Here is an 18,425-nt window from a genome sequence, read left to right on the forward strand (position 1 = left end):
GGGCTCCAGGGTGGATCCTGAGGTAATGACAAGGTTGAGCCCTGTGACAGTCCCAAGGGCACCCAAGTCACCTTCCCAGCCCCTTGCTGATTCTGCCATTATGCCACATCCCAGGCTGAATGGACGCTCGAGGCAGCCAGGGGAAAAGGTGGGGACCTGCTTTTGTAGGTATCAATTCTCGGCCCCTGGCTGCTGTCCCTGCAGTGACTGCCACATGCCTCACCCACTAATTGGTGGCTAGTATTTTCTCACCCTCATCTTAACACACCTCCTCTTTTTTCTTGCTTTCCCCAGTTTTCCTTTGATGTCCCACCTTGGCCTATCTTTTTTTTTTTAAAACTATTTGGCCATGCCAAAAGATCCCAGGCATATGAGATCTTGGTTCCCCAACCATGGATGGAACCAGCGTGCCTTGCAATGAAAGTGTGGAGTCTTAACTACTTGACCTCCAGGGAAGTCCTTTGGCCTATTTTCTTAACTCCTCTCCTACCCCTTTTCCTTCCTGCTTCTCTTTTCCCCTTCCTTTTCTCCCTTTCCTGCTCTTTCCTTTCTTCACATTTTACCTCCCTCATCACTTCACCCCACCTCCAAGGAGGGGGCCCAACCCTAGCCATCTTGCTTCACAATATGGGCAGCCGCATCCTCTTTTCACTGTCTGGCCACCACTCGAGTAACTGATTGCCTCCCGCCCCCAGCAGTCTGGCACTAGGAGATGAGGCCACCCCACAGCGCACAGGTTACTCGCAGCTTAGAGATGCTTTCAGGGTGGCCACGGTGGTGCTTCTGCCTTATATCCTGGGAACTAGCGGCCATCAAGCAGGGGACAGCGGGATTGACAGGGCACAGGCATCTGACCGGTCCTGGAGGTATCCTCATTGAGAAAAGTCAGGAGGATTCAGAGAGCTCCTGCTCCCATCCCAGATTTCCAAGTGGATGCTGCGGAGGACATCAAGTCTGAGACCAGAGGCATCTTGCGGGACTTGCTCCTGGCCCTGGCCAAGGTAAGGGGTCTGGTCTGGGCGGAAGGGAGTTGCCCCACTGGGGAGCACCCAGCTGTGGTGTAATGAGCAGGAGAGGGCTCTGGGGGGAGACGAAGGTTTGGTTTGTTGGTCTGGTGATAAAAAACTGCTCTCCAAAGAGTCCTCCTGAGAGTTTTTCTTTCTAGGGGGGCCGCGAGGCCTATACTGGAATCATTGACTATAACCTGGCTGCACAGGACGTCCAGGTGAGCAAGGGGCGGGGGAGTGTGCACGTGCATGGAAGACACTGTATCTTAGAGCTGGTGACCTGTGTTCCCACTTGTCCTGCAAAACGGTCCTTGCCTTGGGAAGGAATCCTCAGCGACGTAAGGGGGACGTGGGGTGTCAGGCAGTATCACACATGAAGCTTTTTCCACTCATCTGGCCTCTGACTCCTGAACTCACACATTGTCCTCCCATGGGCATTTGGGGATTATTTAATTCCTTCCACGGCAGGGGACATAGGTTCGATCCCTCGTTGTGGAACTAAGGTCCCGCATGCTATGCCACACAGATAAATAAAAGGAACTAATTTATAGGTTAAAATAAGCTTTTCCATGTTTATGGATTCTGGGAACACCATAACCGTGGCCCCCCAACCCCCCAACCAATGATTCTGATTTACTCCCTGCTCCCAGGCATTAAAGCAGGCTGAAGGACCCAGCACAGAGAGGATGTGGGTCCTTGTCTTCACCCAGCGCAATCCCGAACATCTCGTCCGAGGTACACAGGAGTCTTCTGGTCTCCCCAGCTTCCTCTGATGATGAGTTCTGGCTGAGGAAGGTGGGGAGGGCTCATCCTTCTCTGGGATAACCACCCCTCCCCCACTTATTTTTCTGACTCCCTCCCGTGTTCACCACAGTGTTGAACCAGTACCAGTGGGACACGGGGCATGAGTTGGAGAAGACTGTCCGGGCCCGTTTCCACGGAGCCGCCTGCGTGGCTCTGCTCAGCCTAGGTAAGGGGTCTGCTTGGAACCATGGGGCAGAGGCCTCCTGTGGAATTGTGGTTGGTGGTCTCTCTCCATCTTTGCCTCTTTGCTTCCAGCCTTGGTGATTCGGAACACACCCCTGTACTTTGCTGATAAACTTCATCAAGCCCTCCAGGTAAGACTGACGCTCCTTTCCCCTTGCTTGGGAGACACCTCTTGGGCAAGAGAGAGGAAGTTTCATGCTGTTGCTAGTGTAACAATCTCATATTACTTTGTAAACATCGAGTAGCTCTCTTTTCCTAAGTTTACAAATTGTCTTGTCAAGAGTAGAGGAGAGAGCTGTGGTTAGAGATAAGTCCATTGACCCATCAGGGCCCTAAAGCTAAAATTTTTGGCCTAAAGAATGTCTAGGTGGCCAAATACAGATATGAATTTGCTCTGTAAAGACACTGCCTTGTCCAGCTTCAGTTGTTGCCAGAATGAGGGTGGTGATGACACTGGAAAGAAGAATGAAAGAGCCGCCCATTTCTGAGGGGCTCCTTGTGTGCCAGGGCCTCAGCTGAGCACATTTCAGTAAGTCCTCACATTAACACTCCATCCTTGTTTATAGACAAAAAAACTGAAGCTCAGAGAACTTAAATACCTTGCCCAAGTTCACACAGCACACATAATGATATGTGCAATATAGACACATACACATAATGATCAATACACATAATGATCCTATACACATGATGATACACATACACAATACAATACACATAATGATCCTATAGGGCATTTAACTGCCACATGTCAACTCCTAGTCTATTCCATAGGTGTTGGTCTATATTATAAGCTATAGCCTACTCTTGGTACCCGAGATCACCTTTCTCCATACTGGTCAGACTTTGTTCTATATAATCCAAACTTAAATTGGCAGTCTTGGTTTGAGTGATTTCATAAACAGAATCCAGTCATTCTGCTCATTCAACTAGGTGTCCTAGTACAACTGTCCCCCAAGACCTATCAATAAAAATCCCACCCAAACTTTGAAGATAGAATGGTTTTTTGTATACTGGTTGAGAAACCATGATGCCTATTGACAACTATTCAATATGTTACATAGAAACTTTCTTAAAACATTTTCTTTTTATTTATTGATTTATGGTCATGCTGGGCTTTCATGGCTGTGAGGGCTTTCTGTAGTCGCTGTGAGTGGGGTCTCCGCTGTAGTGCGTGGGCTTCTCATTATGGCAGCTTCTCTTGCTCCAGAGCACAGACTCTAGGGCCCTCGGGCTTCAGTAGTTGCAGCTCCTGGGCTCTCCAGCTCGGGTCAGTAGTTGTGGTGTACGAGCTTTAGTTGCTCCGTGGTATGTGGGATCATCCTGGACCAGGGGTTGAACCCATGTCTCCTGCATTGGCAGGCAGATTCTTTACCACTGAGCCATCAGGGAAGCATCTAGAAGCGTTTACTTTATCTTCCAGAGATTTCCATTTTGACAGTAGATTTTTGTATTTATCCAATAAATTCTGCACTATTATAATGAGTGAACACTAGGATTCTCTTGAAAAGCTGTGGTTATCTAAATTCCTGTCATAGAAACAAACCTGTACCCCAGCAGTGATTGTAATGTATTTGGATTACAGGTCTTTAGACTCCCGGATATAAATTGTGGGTTTAATATTAGAAGGAGTCAAGAAGTGATACAGGCTTATTTAAAAAAAAAAAAAAAAACTCAGTCAAGACACTTCCATACTATTCTTTTATGGGAGATATGTAAAAACATAATTGTGATAAATATTTATTCAGAAAAATGACCTTTAAGTGATGGCTGATTCAGGACAGTTCAGTTCAGTTCAGTCTCTCAGTCGTGTCCGACTCTTTAAGACCCCATGGACTGCAGCACGCCAGGCTTCCCTGTTCATCACCAACTCCCGGAGTTTACCCAAACTCATTTCCATTGAGTCGGTGATGCCATCCAACCATCTCATCCTCTGTCGTCCCCTTCTCCTGCCCTCAATCTTTCTCAGCATCAGGGTCTTTTCAAATGAGTCAGTTCTTCATATCAGGTGATCAAAGTATTGGAGTTTCAGCTTCAACATCAGTCCTTCCAATGAATATTCAGGACTGATTTCCATTAGGATGGACTGATTGGATCTCCTTGCAGTCCAAATTCAGGCCAATTTGAACCATAAAATGAATGTTCTTTCTAAAGATCCTAGGGCAGTATCAGGTGCCAAATATACTCTCAGGTAACAAGAGAAGAATGATGTTTGATACAGGTTTAATGTAGAGAGCCACTTTACATCCTGGGAATATTCACTTAGTGAGCAACTCTTACCCCAGTTCTACAACTGTGGAGTACAAGAGTTGCAAGAAGGGAAGAAGGGATACTGGGAAGCATTCAGCAATCTTCACCACAATACAAAACCAACGGTACGTGCCATTCAAAACAGTAGCCATCGGGGAATTCCCTGGCAGCCCGGTGGTTAGGACTCCGCGCTCTGACTGCTGATCCCTGGTCGGGAAATGGAACCCCACAAGCTGTGCAGCAAAAAAACTCATCAGATTAAATTAAAAGTGTAAAAAAAAAGGAGCCATCAGGCCCACTGACAATTAGGTAATGAGTCCAAATAAAATACAGCATCCTATATTCCCTTCATCATTTGTTTCTTCCAGGAGTTTATGATCTGTAGGGTTGCCATAAATGTGGGTTTCAGGCAATTCTGGGAAGGGTCTCAGAAGTCAGGTGCTTGAGGAAACTCTGAAAAAGAGGGTATTAGAAAATGGTGACAGCAGCAGTGCCCAGCTCATGACACAAACGGGATTTTTGCAACCAAAATAGTTTATTTAGAAATCTCTCATGATAACATTATTATAATCGGTTATAGCTCCTGATTTGATGATATCTCTTCCCTGGTGGCTCAGACAGTAAAGCATCTGCCTGGAGTGCAAGAGACCTGGGTTGGATCCCTGAGTTGGGAAGATCCTCTGGAGAAGGAAATGGCAACCCATTCCAGTAATCTTGCCTGGAAAATCCCATGGACTGAGGAGCCTGGTAGGCTACAGTCCATGGGGTCGCAAGGAGTCGGACTCGACTGAGCAACATCACAGGTCACAGGTGTACCTCTATTGGGGCTTCCCTGATAGCTCAGTTGGTAAAGAATCTGCCTGTAATGCAGGAGACTCCAGTTCGATTCCTGCGTCGGGAAGATGTCCTGTAGAAGGGATAAGTTACCCACTCCAGTATTCTTGGGCTTCCCTTGTGGCTCAGCTGGTAAAGAATTTGCCTGCAATGTGGGAGATCTGGATTCGATCCCTGGGTTGGGAAGATCCCCTGGAGAAGGGAAAGGCTACCCAATCCAGTATTCTGGCCTGGAGAATTCCATGGACTGTATAGTCCCATGGGGTTGCAGAGTCAGACACGACTGAGCGACTTTCACTTCCCAGGTGGCGCTAGTGGTAAAGAACCCACCTGCCAATGCAGGAGACATAAAGGACAGTGGGTTCGACCCCTGCCCTGGAGAAAGAAATGGTGCCCCACTCCAGTATTCTTGCCTGGAGAACACCATGGACAGAAGAACCTGGCAGGCTACACTCTATAGGGTTGCACAGTCAGACTCTACTGAAGCGACTTAGCACACGTGCACACATACACCTCTATTATTTTTAAACTGAACCCTCCATTACTGTCTTTAACCAAAAGGCAAGAGGCCTGTTGCAGGTACAAGAGAAACAGAATGATGCCGAACCTCGGGTCTAACCAGGAGAAACCGATGACAGTTTAGGGATAGGGTGAGTGTCCTCATGGGACATTCCTGTTAACAGTCTCTTGACGATCATGCTGTAAGTCTTCACAGGTAGCACATCTCTATCCTTTCTTGAGGCCCTGCTCTTGGAGTGAGACTCGAAGCTAATGGCAAGGCCAGGAAAGATGTGGAAGGAATGAATGATATTCCTGTAAATATTCCCCACAGCAACTGATTTTTCCTGCCACACCGTCTCCCTTGAGGAGGGACACAGATAACGTTTGCCCCTAGATAATGCATATTTTCTTTTCCTTGACTCTTCCCTCATCAGCACTCCCTAGAATAATCCACTGTGTGGCCCAATCCCTGCCCTGTGAGAATTTCCCTACCACCACAACCCCATTCTGTTTCTTCCTCTACCAGGAGACTGAGCCCAATTACCAAGCACTGACGCGCATCCTTATTTCTCGAAGTGAGACTGATCTTCTAAGTATCCGAGCCGAGTTCAGAAAGAAATATGGGAAGTCCCTCTACTCCTCCCTCCAGGTGAGACTTGGCTGGTTCTTAACCTGAGCCCCAGAGCTTCATCCTTTACCTCCACCCTGCACACAGTGGAGCATATTCATGGCCTGGAGAACTCCTGGGTCTCTGGTTAATTTAGAGCAGAACTCTAGAAACCAAACAAGCTCTGGACCAGCACGAGGGAGAGAACAGAGTGCTGAGCCATGATGGTGGCAGGTCTCTCTAACATGACTTTCCTGTCTGCAGGATGCAGTGAAAGGGGGCTGCCGGTCAGCCCTACTAGCCCTGTGCAGGGCAGAAGACCTTTGAGACCTCATCCCCGCACGACGTTCAAGGATCTGAGATTCTCTTGTTTGGCTGAGCCTGCAGGAGACCAGCTGGGCCTCCAAATAAGATAACCCCTCACTGAGCACCACACGTTCCAGCTTCTTGTTGAGGCCAGAACTCAAAGTTTCTTTTAAATTCCTTCACTTCTCTCATCTCAAAGTGATGTCTGCACCTGGGTCCCCTAGCTCTGTCCTGGGTGTGCAAAATGAGATCGCTTGGATAGTTTCTGTCCTATTCATTCTTCTGAATTCTGGCCAGAACATCTCGCTGATGCTTGATTTCTTTTGGCAAACTTCACTGTCATTTGTGTTCCCTGATTGAAGTTTGGGTGGAGCAGGACACCGGCTGGGAGGAGGCCTTGAAGTTGGAGGTGCCTTTGATGTGCACTTGGATATTCAACAGGAGTCCTGTTTGAGGCTATAAACTGCAGTTGTCAACAGCCTGCCTCCTCGTTGCCTCCCCCCTCACCCACATTATTCTCTCTTCCCCAGGAAATTTCAGGCAAAATAAGTCAGAACCAGGAACCACGAGGCCAGAAATGGCTAGAAATAGCAAAGGACCATCTGTATGACCTGAGAAGCAAGCAAAGGATCAAGCTACCCTTTCCCTGAATGGGAACATTTGGGTGGGTTAGCAGGAGACACAATCCTCAAATTCATCTGTCCAAAGCTGGGGCTTAGCAACCCACCTCCCAAATTAGAGTACTACCTCCAAAAGAAGGGGTGTCCCTGGTGACTCAGTGGGTAAAGACCCCTGGGTCAGGAAGGTCCCCTGGAGAAGGAAATGGCAGCTCATTCCAGCATTCTTGCCTGGAGAATCCCCACAGACAGCGGAGCCTGGCAGGCTACAGTCTATAGTGTGGCAAGAGGTGAACATGACTTAGCAACTAAACAACATGTGTGCATGTTAAGTCGCTTCAGTCGTGTCTGACTCTTTGCGACCCTAGGGACTGTAGGGTGTGCAAAACCTACAGAGAGCCCGGCTCTCTGTCCATGGAATTCTCCAGGCAAGTATACTGGAGTGGGTTAACAGCAACAACCACATGAAAAAAACAAAGAAAGGAAAAAGCAGACTTTTGGCTCCCCCTGCTGACTCTACTAGAAATGACAGGCCACCCCCTCTAGCCTCTTTACCATCCCCGCACCACCCCCACCCCCACCACGCTTTGCATTCCTCAATTGGGTCAAATACTTAACCACATAGCTGCAGGGTAAGGCAAACAACAGACTTCAGGAAAGAAGTTTTATTTCCAAACCCCTAGGAAGGCATTACAAATAATACAGATAAGAAACCCAAATCAAACCCTGAAACAAATGGATGGATGGATGGATGGATGGATTCAGATGGGCCCGTAGCATGACCCAGCCAGTCAGGGGTGGATAGTAGTGGAGATGGATTCTAGACAGGGACTTCACCCTGGAGCCTGAGTCTGTACATTAATGTGACTATTCTGGGGGAAAAGAGTTAGAAATCAGAAATCCTCACCCCATCAAGCCCAATGTTGCCCTGGACGGTTGGGAGGAAGAGGCGGCAGCACATGAGGGCAAAGAGGTCACCAAGTCTGACCTCAGCATTCACTGCCTGCTCTGATCCCCAATATCCCATAAATAAGTTACCCTGCATATCTCAAGTTGAGCTGGGGGAGCAAGCAAATAGCCCCCACCTCTGAAAGGGGAGGCAAGGCAGCCGGGCCCGAGCAGGGCTACAGGAGGACACAGTCGGACTCTTGCTTCGGCCTTTGCCGACGCTCAGCAGCTGGGCGTCCAGACGCGGCTCCTCTCCCCTGTGTCAGATTTAACAGCTGGTCACCCATTGACCATGGCAGAACATAGGACAGGGACTCTAGATGGAAGCAGGGATCGGAACTGGGAGGGGCTGTGCAGAGAGAGAGACAGGAGGGGACCCAGGGGAGAGGGACAGACAGAAGGGCCCCGAGGGAAACCTTGAAGAGGTGCTGGTGGGAATAACAAAAGTCTGGGTCAGGAGAAGCCGGAGTGGAGTGACACGCTGGGGATGCGGGGACGCTGGAGGGGCGGCAGCAAGGGCAAGGAGGAGCAGGCCCACCTGCGGCGATGGGGCCCGGGCAGGGGCAGCCTGGGCCGCTGGGTGCTGCTGGTACTCCTCTTGCTGAAGCTGCTGGGCCAGTTCCAAGTCGCTCAGACCTGACGTGCCCTGGGGCGGGGGCTGCTGCTGCTGCAGGGACAAAGCGATCAGGTAGTCCTAGAGACAGGGGCAAGAACAAGGGCAGTGAGGGAGGCTGCGGCAGGGGGCAGGCCAGGCTAGGCTTAGGCTTCCAAACCAGCTCAGCCTTTCCTTATCCTTCCAATCCCCCAGCTCCTTCTCCTCCAGAGCAAAACACACAGCCGCGTATTTTATCTGTGATGCCAGAGAACACACCCCAAGCGCAGAGATGGTCCCCAGAGCCCACAGAGGGGCCCGGTGTCATAAGTTACAGTCTCCAGATGATAAGATACAGGCTGCTTGCCTTGGGCACAGAGCCCTCCGGGGCGGGCACGCTCTCTGCACCCCACGCCCACCCCCAAGGCCCCACACACCTGGTCCACCTGCCGCTGCTTTTCCGGGGAGCCACTCCCACCTTCCGATCCGGGTCCCTTGCCCGGGGAGTGACTGAGGTGAAAGTCAGAGTCACAGAAACAGCTGTCTCCGTCGACATTGTGCAGGCTCTCCCACACCACTTGCTCCTCCTGCAGAAAGCCCTGGTCAGTGACCAGAAGGTACAAGTGACCCTGTGAGGAAGAGAACACATGCGCTGGTGGGGTGGGCGAGAGCCGCAGTTCATGGCCAGAAGTGATCTGAGATTCGCAGAGCCCATGTGACTGATCGGCGTGCTAGCTGAAACGTGTCAGTGTGAGTGTGGCAGTCACCGCGGCTAAGCATGGAGTCCTGGGGCTGAAGTCCTCCTATTCTACTTCCCGAGGTTCTCTGGGCTCACGGGATGCCTATGAGGATAAATCCTTTAAGAACCAAAGATCTGTGGCAGCACGCTCTTTCTTGCTTCTGCTTGCGCTTAGTCTCCGGTACTGCCGTGTAGACTAAGTGAAGTAGACCAAGAAAGCTTTATCTCACCAACAAATTTTTGGAGGTCTTGTGAGATCAAACAAGACCAAGAAAAAAAAAAAAAAGAACCAAAGATCTTTCCCTCTTCTACTCAATTCCTAGAACGCTTAGACAGTTTCCAGCTTTGGAAAACTATGTGTGTTAGTCACGCGCTCATGTCTGACTCTTTGCGACCCCACAGACTGTAGTCCACCAGGCTCCTCTTTCCATGGAATTCTCTAGGCAGGAATACAGGAATGGGTTGTTCTGCAGAGGATCTTCCCAATCCAGGGATCAAACCCGGGTGTCTTGCACTACAGACAGATTCTTTACAGTCTAAGCCACAAGGGAAGGCTTGGAAAACTATAGTATTGTTCAAAACTTCCACTGCCCCTTCCTGGGAGAGGATGTACACTCTCTTGGCCCACTGATGGCAAGCTTACTCCTTATGTCTCACTCTGGCCAGCGAGATGGTAGCAGAACGAACACTGCGCATGTTGTGTCCCTCTCTCTCTCCTATGTTCCAGATAAAGGCTGTTTTGTCAGCCAGGGCCGCAGAGTGAAGATAATGTGGGACAGAACTGTAGCCAACCCACAGTGGACATGCAACATGAATGAGAAATAAACCTTTGTCATGGCAAACCACAGGGACATTAGGGGTCATTTGTTACCACAGCTTAATCTACCTTGTCCTGACTGAAACACTGACCCAGAAGAAACAGGCACGAGGAAATAGACAGCACTCCAACCTCCCACCTCCAAACCCTCATCACCTTATGCTTAGTCATAGTGCTGAAGTGGTTGTTCCGGAAAAAGACGCTCAGTTCGCCCTCCTTGGCAGCTGTTGTTAGTTCACAGAGACCGTGGTAGGTCAGCTGTGCGGCAGTGGTCTCCAGGAACTGCTCTGCAATCAGGCCTGGCAGCAAGGACGGGAAAAGAGGGACAGGGGACTCAAATCCAAAGTCCACAGTAGGATCATCCAGAGAGCCCCTACCAAAGCCCTAGGGATCAGTCCCACCTTGTGACATTCCCTCCTTGAAGCCTGGTTATATTCATCCATTCAACAGATGCTGAACTTGCCTGGTGGTCCAGTGGCTAAGACTCTATGCTCCCAATGCAGGGGGCCCAGGCCAGAGAACTAGATCCCACATGCCACAACTAAGACCCTCCACAGATAAATAAGTGATTATTTTTAAAAAATGAGAGAGAAAGACGCAGGTGTACACGCATGCTAAGTTGCTTCACTCATGTCCTACTCTGTGCAACCCTATGGACTGCAGCCCACCAGGCTCCTCTGTCCATGGGGATTCTCCAGGCAAGAATACTGGAGCGGATTGCCACGCCCTTCCTCCAGGGGATCTTCCCAACCCAGGGATCGAACTTGAGTCTCTTGCATGTCCTCCACTGCAGGCAGATTCTTTACCCACTGAACCACCTGGGAAGTCCATGCTGCTACTAAAGAAAAACCCCACATGTCACAACTAAGACTCAGCCAAATAAATAAACAAACAGATGCTAACGGAGCAACCAGGTGCTGCACTCGGTTAGGGGGTACATCAGTGAATGAAACAGACAACTCCGCAAACTCCCGCTCATGGTGCCTACATTCTCATGGGACGTGGTGGTGGGAAAACAGACAATAAACACTAAGCCTCAGTAGCCATCGTCCCCTCCACATGAGATTGCTGAGGAGAAGGGAGGAATGTCACCTTCTGTCACCAGGTTGGTGTCACTGGAGTGCTTGCAGGTGATGATCTTCTCTACCAGCTGGTTGTAACTCAGCTTCCCGACTGCACTCACAGCCTCAGGACTCTGCATGGGCAGCGGGTTGGGGTGATACCCCCCAAAATGGAGAGCTTTTTTTAGGAAGGAAATGAACCAAGCCCACAAGGATTGCAACCCTATGACAAAAGCTTCCTGAAACTTTTGATGTCTAAAGAACTGACCCATTCTCATATTGCTTGCTTGTGTTTGAATGTTACACCCAAAAGTTAAAAACTAAAGGAATTCCACACTGAATCCAACCTTGAGACCCCAATCCCCTCCCTAGCCAATCTACTCCCTACCTCCCTAACCCCAACCCCACAAAATTTTGCTTCTGTCTCAGCTTGAGCTGGCTGAGGCTCACTTGGGCCCTCCCACCCTCACCTGTGGATCAACAAGCCAGCCATGGTACAGAGGTATGCCGAGTAGGTCAAAGACACTGCACTCAGGTGTATACTCAAAATCAGAGACTCCTGTGAACCGCACATTGACATCCAGACCTGTGGCCAGCTTAGGCAGCACTGTCATTGCATCGTCCACATTCTGGGGTGGAAAAGAAAATGATGGATAGGTCAAATCAGCACATTGTGCATAAACTTAGTGTTATAGATAAGCAACAAGGGTATCCTGTATAGCAAATGAAATTATACCCAGTATCTTTTTTTTTTAAATTTTATTTATTTACCTGTTTATTGGCTGTGAGGCATGTGGGATCTTAGTTCCCCAATCAGGGATCGAACCCATGCCCTCTGCATTGGAAGCACAGAGTCTTAATCACTGAACCACCAGGGAAGTCCCATATACCCAGCCAATCTAATTGTAAGATAGCCAGTATCTTATAATAACTTATTACAGAATTTAATCTGCAAAAATACTGAATCACCACACTATATACCTGAAACTAACACAGTATTGTAAATCAACTATACTTCAATTAAAAAAATAAAATGAAATGAAAAAAATAAACCTTACACAGTATTATATGTCGATTATATATCAATAAAACTGGTGGAAAAAGAAAATGATGGATATTCTAGCCTTCCCTCTTGTTCCACTCCTACCTCCAGAAAAAAAAAAATTAATCTTGTTGCTTTTTCCCCCAGGTTTCTCTTACAATGGAAAGTCCTCCCTTTTCTCAATCCTTCTTTATCTTATGTAAACGAACATATTTTCTAAGACAGAGATACACTCTCTCCCTCCTGCAGAAAGAAATGATGGTTCAAAGAACCCTCTTGAGAAGTATCAGAAAAGCCTCTCTTAACAGCCTGGGTGTCCCCTTATGAACCTGCAACCCCCCAGTTCACAGATCTTTCACCTCACCTGCTGAAAATTAAGCTGAAGTCCCTCTGACTTTTCCTGAGGTTTGATGGACAGAAGGCAGTCTCCTACAAGACAGGATTCCTTATCAGCTTACCCCACCACTGTCCCAAAAGCTGCTTCCTCTTCTTCAAGAAAACAGAGGTAATATCAGAGAACCACAGATTTTCAGAGTTGCAAAGGGCCTTCCTTTCTCAGAGGAAGAAAGAAGCCACAAAAGGTGAAGGACCCACTCAAGGTCACATGTGAAAGCTAAGAAAAGAATGAGGATGACGACCCAGGACTCCTGACCCCTTGACTTTTGCTCTTCATTCCCCAGCCTCGCAGCAAAGCCCTACAGACCTTTACCCTCCCTGCCACATAGATCCCCAAATGAGGAGTCCCTCAATACTCTGGATTTCTGGCTCAGTAGATAGCACTGGAACCTTTCGGGTAATTCCTCTTGAAGGCCCAGTCACTCACCAAGATGGGCCATGAGCTCGTCTGACGTGATCACTTCCTTCTGAGGTGGCAGCTTTACCTGGAGGCAAGGAGAGATCAAACAGTTGGCCAGTCATTGGTAAAGAATCTGCTTGCCAATGCAGGGGACAAAGTTTGCTCCCTGGTCAGGGAATATTCCACATGTCATGCGCAACTAAGCCCATGCACCACAACAAGGAGTAGCCCCGACTCGGCCACAGCTAGAGAAAGCCTGTGTGCAGCAACAAAGACGCAGCACAGCCAAAAATGAATAAATTTTTAAAAAAGTTAGCCAGGTGTGTGCTTTCCTTCCTGGAGCACTGAAGGAGGAGCCCAGAGAAAGGCAGGAGGGCAGGGGTTATCCAGTAGTCAGGTGTGGTGGGGGAAATGGCTTGCAACTGGAGCAAGGGAATGAATGTGAAAAACTGCAAGGCATTCCCATTTGCTAGACAGTAGAAGATGAAGGAATAGGACAGATAATTGTCTTGTTTTCTTTTTTTTTTTAATTGCCTTGTTTTTGCAAATATCTTATCTCATTTGTTCAACCTGGAGAAAAAGGAAGAAAAACCTGGAAAGTTTGACAGGTTTGAGAAAAGCAGAATGACCAAGATTTTCTAAGACCCCATCCAAATTCCCTCTTACCTTCCACTGAAGAAAAAGGATGTTCATGATGGCGATGAGAGGGCAAGGGCCGTTGGTGCTCTGGGTAATGACAGGTGTTTGTTCTCCTTTCCAGGGGATCCACTTGACACAGTAGAAGTCTAGCTCAGGCTGTCGGGCCCTGGGGGACTGGGGAAGCTCCTGGAGCCTGGAGCAGGCCCCCACTGTCTCTATCTCAGGTTGAGTCTCCTGGGACGGCCCTGGTTGGCTTGAGCTAGCATCTGGTGGAGGGGACTCGAAGTTATCCTGGCCTTGGGCTGGCAGTGAAGCTTGCTCTACCGGCTCCTGTTCTACATCTGCCCCGTCCGCCTCTTCGGCATCCTTGGCCTGAGGGTGCTCTTTGGGTTCTGACAAGACCTTGTGGTTTTCAGGGCTGACTGCTTCTGCAGTCCTGGCCTCACCAGGGGCTGGATGCTCAGGTTGATGGTGTTCCATGGCCAGGAAGGGTCGACTGAGGGGTGCCAAAGGGCTTTACTGTCCTCAGAGACGGGCCTTACTCTAAGCTTGACATGCAAAAGGGAGATGGATCCAATAAGGAAATCATTGGGCTGAAAAGTAAATAGACCCAGAAAAATCTTGGAAAAGGAATGTAGTGCGGAAGGCTTGGTGAGCGTCTGTTCAGCCACTCCAGGCTATGGGCAGTACAGTTTTCGGTTAAATAGAAGGGCCCCAGGTCGAGCTGTCACCTCTAACTTGCTGTGACCAGATGGGACCAAAGAGGGTACAGGACTCGAAGGTTTGGAAGGGATAACTCTGGTGGGATTGAAGACATTGGGTAGCGTCAGCTTTCCTGAAACAGAAATGACAAGGAATGTCATTTCCAGAATGACAAGGAATGAAGACAAGACAGAAAGGGAGAGCAAAAGGAGAAAGAAGGAAAAGAGATGGAGAAAGAAATGTTTACACAGTACTGACAGTGATCTTAATACACTGCTCTGTGGCTAACCTTGAAATAAGCATCCTGTCAGTAAAACCCACCGTAGCTGGAATGAGGGTGAATCCTCTGCCCCATCCCCCACCCCTGCCCTTGACTCTTCAGGGAACATCCTGAGCACACATGGCTTATATCTATCTTTAGGGCCCTGTTTTCTCTGCTTCATCCCAAGGCCAAATAGCTAAACAGTGCTTGGGGTGAAGAAAAAGAGTCAGTATCATACCCCTAAAGGGGAAACACTGGTGAGAAAGAAGTCTTTCTCCTTGAAGGACTCCACCTTTAGAATTCCAGCTTTACACAATTGCAAACCACAACAGAAAGGAGGAGCTTCCTGTAGGCTGGTGAGGGGAAATGCAGGCTTGGGGACTTGAAACAGAGATCGGTTCTGATAAGGAATTTCAGATTAAAGGTACAACTTGTCCCACCCCACCCCCAGCCCCATTCTTCCAGTAAGCTTCTGCTGCCAGCTGGAGTTGGGATAGCAACTTCTCCTCAATTCCGCTATGCTCTGAAAACTGCTCAAACCCCGTACTCCCTTGCTCGCTACATGGAATATGAAAACACTGATTATTGATTTACATTAAAAAAAGTTACTCCCTCTACATTCATCTATCTGTGCAAATGTTCTTTCAATCTATTCCCATCTAGGTCATTTTAAATGTCAACTAAGGACCTGTTTAACCTGCTCTATACCAGCACTAAGCATAGACATTTAATTAACACTATGGATAGTAGATGATAAAAAGCCACAAACCCTGCCTCCTGGAAAATATCTCCCTTCAACCTCCTTGCTCCCCTCTCCACCTTGGTCAGGGTGAGAAAGGCAGAGGAATAAACTTGTTAGAAACCTTTTCTCTTGCTTCCTCCTAACCTGAGACTATGCTTCCTTTCGCAATCAGGTAAATCAGGAATTTAGAGCTAAGGTAAAGCCTCGGAAGTGAAGTTGAGTAAAAGTCATGGAAATAAGACTAGTCACCCAAATGGATCACCCTTCTGATTCAAATATAATCTATGCTAGCTGCATCTCATTTCCATGTGATTAATTTAGAATCAGAGTAGCAAAATTTGCCCACAGGCCTTACACTTTTTTTTTTTAGTCTCTCTCCTTTTTTTCCTTCCTTCCTAAATGTCATTTAGGATGAGACTCAGAAGCAGAAAGCAGAGCCTGGGACAATTTTTTAAAAGCTTGGAGAAAAACAGGGCTTACTTCTTATCTTTTCTATCCAAATGCCAGAAATGGTCTATAATTAAGTGGGGGTTGGGCAGTCCCGTGAACCAAAAGAACCCAGAACTGGACTACCAGAGGAAGCTGGGTCTCAGAGAAACTGGGTGGAAAGCTAAATGGGCTAATCCTTCAGAAGAGGGGAAGGAAGAGTAATTGGAAGAGTTCCAGGCTACAGGGTCCACACCTGGTGGAGTGGGCATGGAGTACTTGAGAGCAGAATGCATTCTGAGACTCACAGGTACTTAAACAAGGAATTCATTCCTTCCCTCTTAACTAAATCCTACACTTTCTGGAATCATCCTCTGGTGGCGGACGGGGCGGACGGGGCGGGGAGAGGGGTGGGGTGGGGTAAAACAGCCCCTGCCCTTCCCTAGCCAGTAGCAATAAATAGCCAGAAGTTGGAAGAATCTCAGGAATCAGGTCTGTAGCTTCAAGAAGACACTCCCCCCTCCCACCCCTGCTCCCCAGGAACTTTACTCTCCCTTCAAGTGCGTAGGGTTCCATCCCAATCTCCCTCTCACTCTGACCCAAATCTTCATGCAACTAATGGTTTAGATTTTCCCCTCAGAGTAAGTCCGCCACAGTGCCCTGTCTACTTGTTAGCAAGGGAGAGGGGGAAGGTGTAATTAAAAGGGGGAAAGGTAGCATCTCTTTTACTTACTCCGGCCTGAGCGCCTCTAGAGATCCAGACTTACAGAGACCCAGGGTGGGAGGATAGGCAGGGTCACCTCTCCAAAGCCAGAGAGGGAAAGGAAAAAAGCTGAAGGAAATGGTTAAGACAGTTTTTACCTTAAAGAAGTGGGGGCTGTTCCAGGACTTAGAAGAAGGGTTCCACTCCGGGACTGCGGTGAGGGAGGAGGGCTGAGAGGGGCGCCGCCAGTCCCGGCTGCCTCCCAGCTGTCAACGCCAGAGTCTACACAGGTTTACCCAGGTTTACGAGCGGCGGTCCCGGCTGGCTCGTGGCTACTTCCGGGCTCACGCCCACGACCGGGGGGCCCTGGAGAAGGGTGCAGCCAGGCAGGGGTGCAGCCCAGGTGCGCCCAGATCGCTCAGAGCGTCTTCAGGATCTGAGTCGCCGAGTCTAGGGCGCGCGCTCCAGGCCCCGTCTACAAGCGCTGGTTTTCAAAGGAAGTTTGTGGTTTTTCTTTTTTGTTCTTTCTCTCTCTCTCTTTTTTCCCCCATCGGGACAAAGAAAAATCAGTCAAGGACAAGCTTCCCGAAGGAGGAGGAGCCTGCCCGGCACTGGCGGATTTCCATTCGGGCTTTCTGACCTGGTCAGCAGCTTGGTGATCAGCAGTGAGGGAGAGAAACAAGGAGAGAAAAACAACAGACCCTTTCTCTTCTCTCCGCCTGCCGCTGGAAGGGATGGAGCACTTGTGCCTCTCTGGTGAGAATAGGGAAGAGCAAGGGCCCTGGCTGAGCTGGGAGGAGCAGGGCTGGACAGAAGCTTTGTGGATCTCCCTGGGTGCGGCAGTCCTCTGCCCTGCCTCCCCAAAACAGGGCCAAAGAGCCTGATATTTTCATATTTATTCATTTAAAGTGAAAAAAATCCTGATCCTTTTGAAGCCCTTACTGTATCATTTTTTTTCTTTTTTTTAGTTAAGAAATGAAACCGGTGGGGCTGCACCCTGGTAATGCAGAAGGTGCGGAAGAAGCAGCGAGTGCAGCAAGCAGAAAACTAGCTGAGCAAGCAGGGAATTCCATACCCCTGTGCTCTGGTCCTTGTTACCCCCACAGGCCTCAGCTTCTCATCCATCACTTCCCCTCAATTCCTAGCTTGATGAGGAGGAAAAACTGGTGTGAGGCTGGCTGCAGAAAAAAAAAAAAAAAGGGACGGAGGGAACCTTTGATGGTGAGAGTACATTTACATGCAGTACTCTGCACTCCTCTGGGGCTGGAAGATGGCAGTTAAAGGAGGTTGGAACCCAACTCTACATTCTGAAAGGCCTCCCAAGCTCTACTCACAGGGCTACGGCAGGATGAAACTTCAAGCAACTCTGCAGGCTGAAAGGGGAGTTGGAACAACTGGGGAGGCAGGGCGTATAGATCCCAGGTTACAACAGACCGGGGAAGAATGAGACATTTGCCAAATGGCTACAGAGTTGTAAAAGCAGCAGCAGAAGTTGGCAAGAGACTATAGGTATTAAGTAAAGAAGAGAGGTCAGAGATTATTAAAAATTTTTTATAACAAGGATGACCACATAATGGGTCAGTTTGGTAAGCAAGAGAATTCAAGAAAGACGAAGTTGTTTTTGCCCAGTGGAATTTTAGATGTCAACCAGGTGGTGGATATAATTTATGGAAAGACGCTATACTTAGCCTGACTCAAGAGGGAAAGTTCAGAAGCCACAAAGATACATTATATGACACATACAAACTTGTGAACGCAGATAATTCTCTTCCCGCAATTCTTGGGGGCCATAGCGGAGCAGCGGGACTACATTTCCCAGGATGCCCCGCACTACTCCCCACTTCGCG

The 18,425-nt window shown here is 48.7% G+C and overlaps 2 protein-coding genes across 7 annotated transcripts in view; one reads left to right on the forward strand and one right to left on the reverse strand.

Annotated features, from left to right (window-relative positions):
• ANXA9 (annexin A9) overlaps positions 1 to 6,970 on the forward strand; it is a 20,180-nt gene extending 13,210 nt beyond the window's left edge. For all 4 annotated transcript variants that reach the window (XM_070467309.1, XM_070467308.1, XM_070467307.1 and 1 more), the window contains 7 exons: positions 922 to 1,001; positions 1,166 to 1,225; positions 1,658 to 1,742; positions 1,882 to 1,977; positions 2,067 to 2,125; positions 6,106 to 6,228; positions 6,451 to 6,970. In XM_070467309.1, coding sequence (XP_070323410.1) covers positions 922 to 1,001; positions 1,166 to 1,225; positions 1,658 to 1,742; positions 1,882 to 1,977; positions 2,067 to 2,125; positions 6,106 to 6,228; positions 6,451 to 6,513 — 566 coding nt within the window. In that variant the 3' untranslated portion in view covers positions 6,514 to 6,970. The remainder of the gene's footprint in view (positions 1 to 921; positions 1,002 to 1,165; positions 1,226 to 1,657; positions 1,743 to 1,881; positions 1,978 to 2,066; positions 2,126 to 6,105; positions 6,229 to 6,450) is intronic.
• Positions 3,063 to 16,827, reverse strand: MINDY1 (MINDY lysine 48 deubiquitinase 1). Of its 3 annotated transcripts, none has more exons than XM_020912308.2 (10): positions 16,737 to 16,827; positions 13,771 to 14,578; positions 13,132 to 13,189; positions 12,673 to 12,737; positions 11,737 to 11,895; positions 11,298 to 11,400; positions 10,362 to 10,504; positions 9,087 to 9,278; positions 8,596 to 8,751; positions 3,063 to 4,697 (listed from the first exon to the last, which is right to left on the reverse strand). In XM_020912308.2, the coding sequence occupies exons 2-10, from the start codon at positions 14,221 to 14,223 to the stop codon at positions 4,650 to 4,652; spliced, it is 1,377 nt and encodes a 458-aa protein (XP_020767967.2). In that variant the 5' UTR covers positions 14,224 to 14,578; positions 16,737 to 16,827; the 3' UTR covers positions 3,063 to 4,649. The 3 variants fall into 3 exon arrangements, with proteins under 3 accessions (XP_020767967.2, XP_070323406.1, XP_020767948.2); XM_070467305.1 differs by lacking the exon at positions 3,063 to 4,697 and adding an exon at positions 7,760 to 8,314 and having other exon boundaries at positions 8,596 to 8,724; XM_020912289.2 differs by lacking the exon at positions 3,063 to 4,697 and adding an exon at positions 7,760 to 8,314.
• Between the last annotated feature and the right edge of the window lie 1,598 nt (positions 16,828 to 18,425).

This window comes from Odocoileus virginianus, chromosome 5 (genome assembly GCF_023699985.2).
Source record: "Odocoileus virginianus isolate 20LAN1187 ecotype Illinois chromosome 5, Ovbor_1.2, whole genome shotgun sequence".
Classification (NCBI taxonomy): domain Eukaryota; kingdom Metazoa; phylum Chordata; class Mammalia; order Artiodactyla; family Cervidae; genus Odocoileus; species Odocoileus virginianus.

Bases quoted from the DNA above. Each gene is read 5' to 3' on its own strand.
- MINDY1 (XM_020912289.2), bottom strand. From the start codon at position 14,223: ATGGAACACCATCAACCTGAGCATCCAGCCCCTGGTGAGGCCAGGACT. The intron at 13,190-13,770 runs GTAAGAGGGAAT...CCTTGCCTCCAG, and splicing joins TCCTTTTTCTTCAGTGGAAG to GTAAAGCTGCCACCTCAGAA. The intron at 8,752-9,086 runs GTGTGTGGGGCC...CCCTGTCTCTAG, and splicing joins AGCAGCGGCAGGTGGACCAG to GACTACCTGATCGCTTTGTC.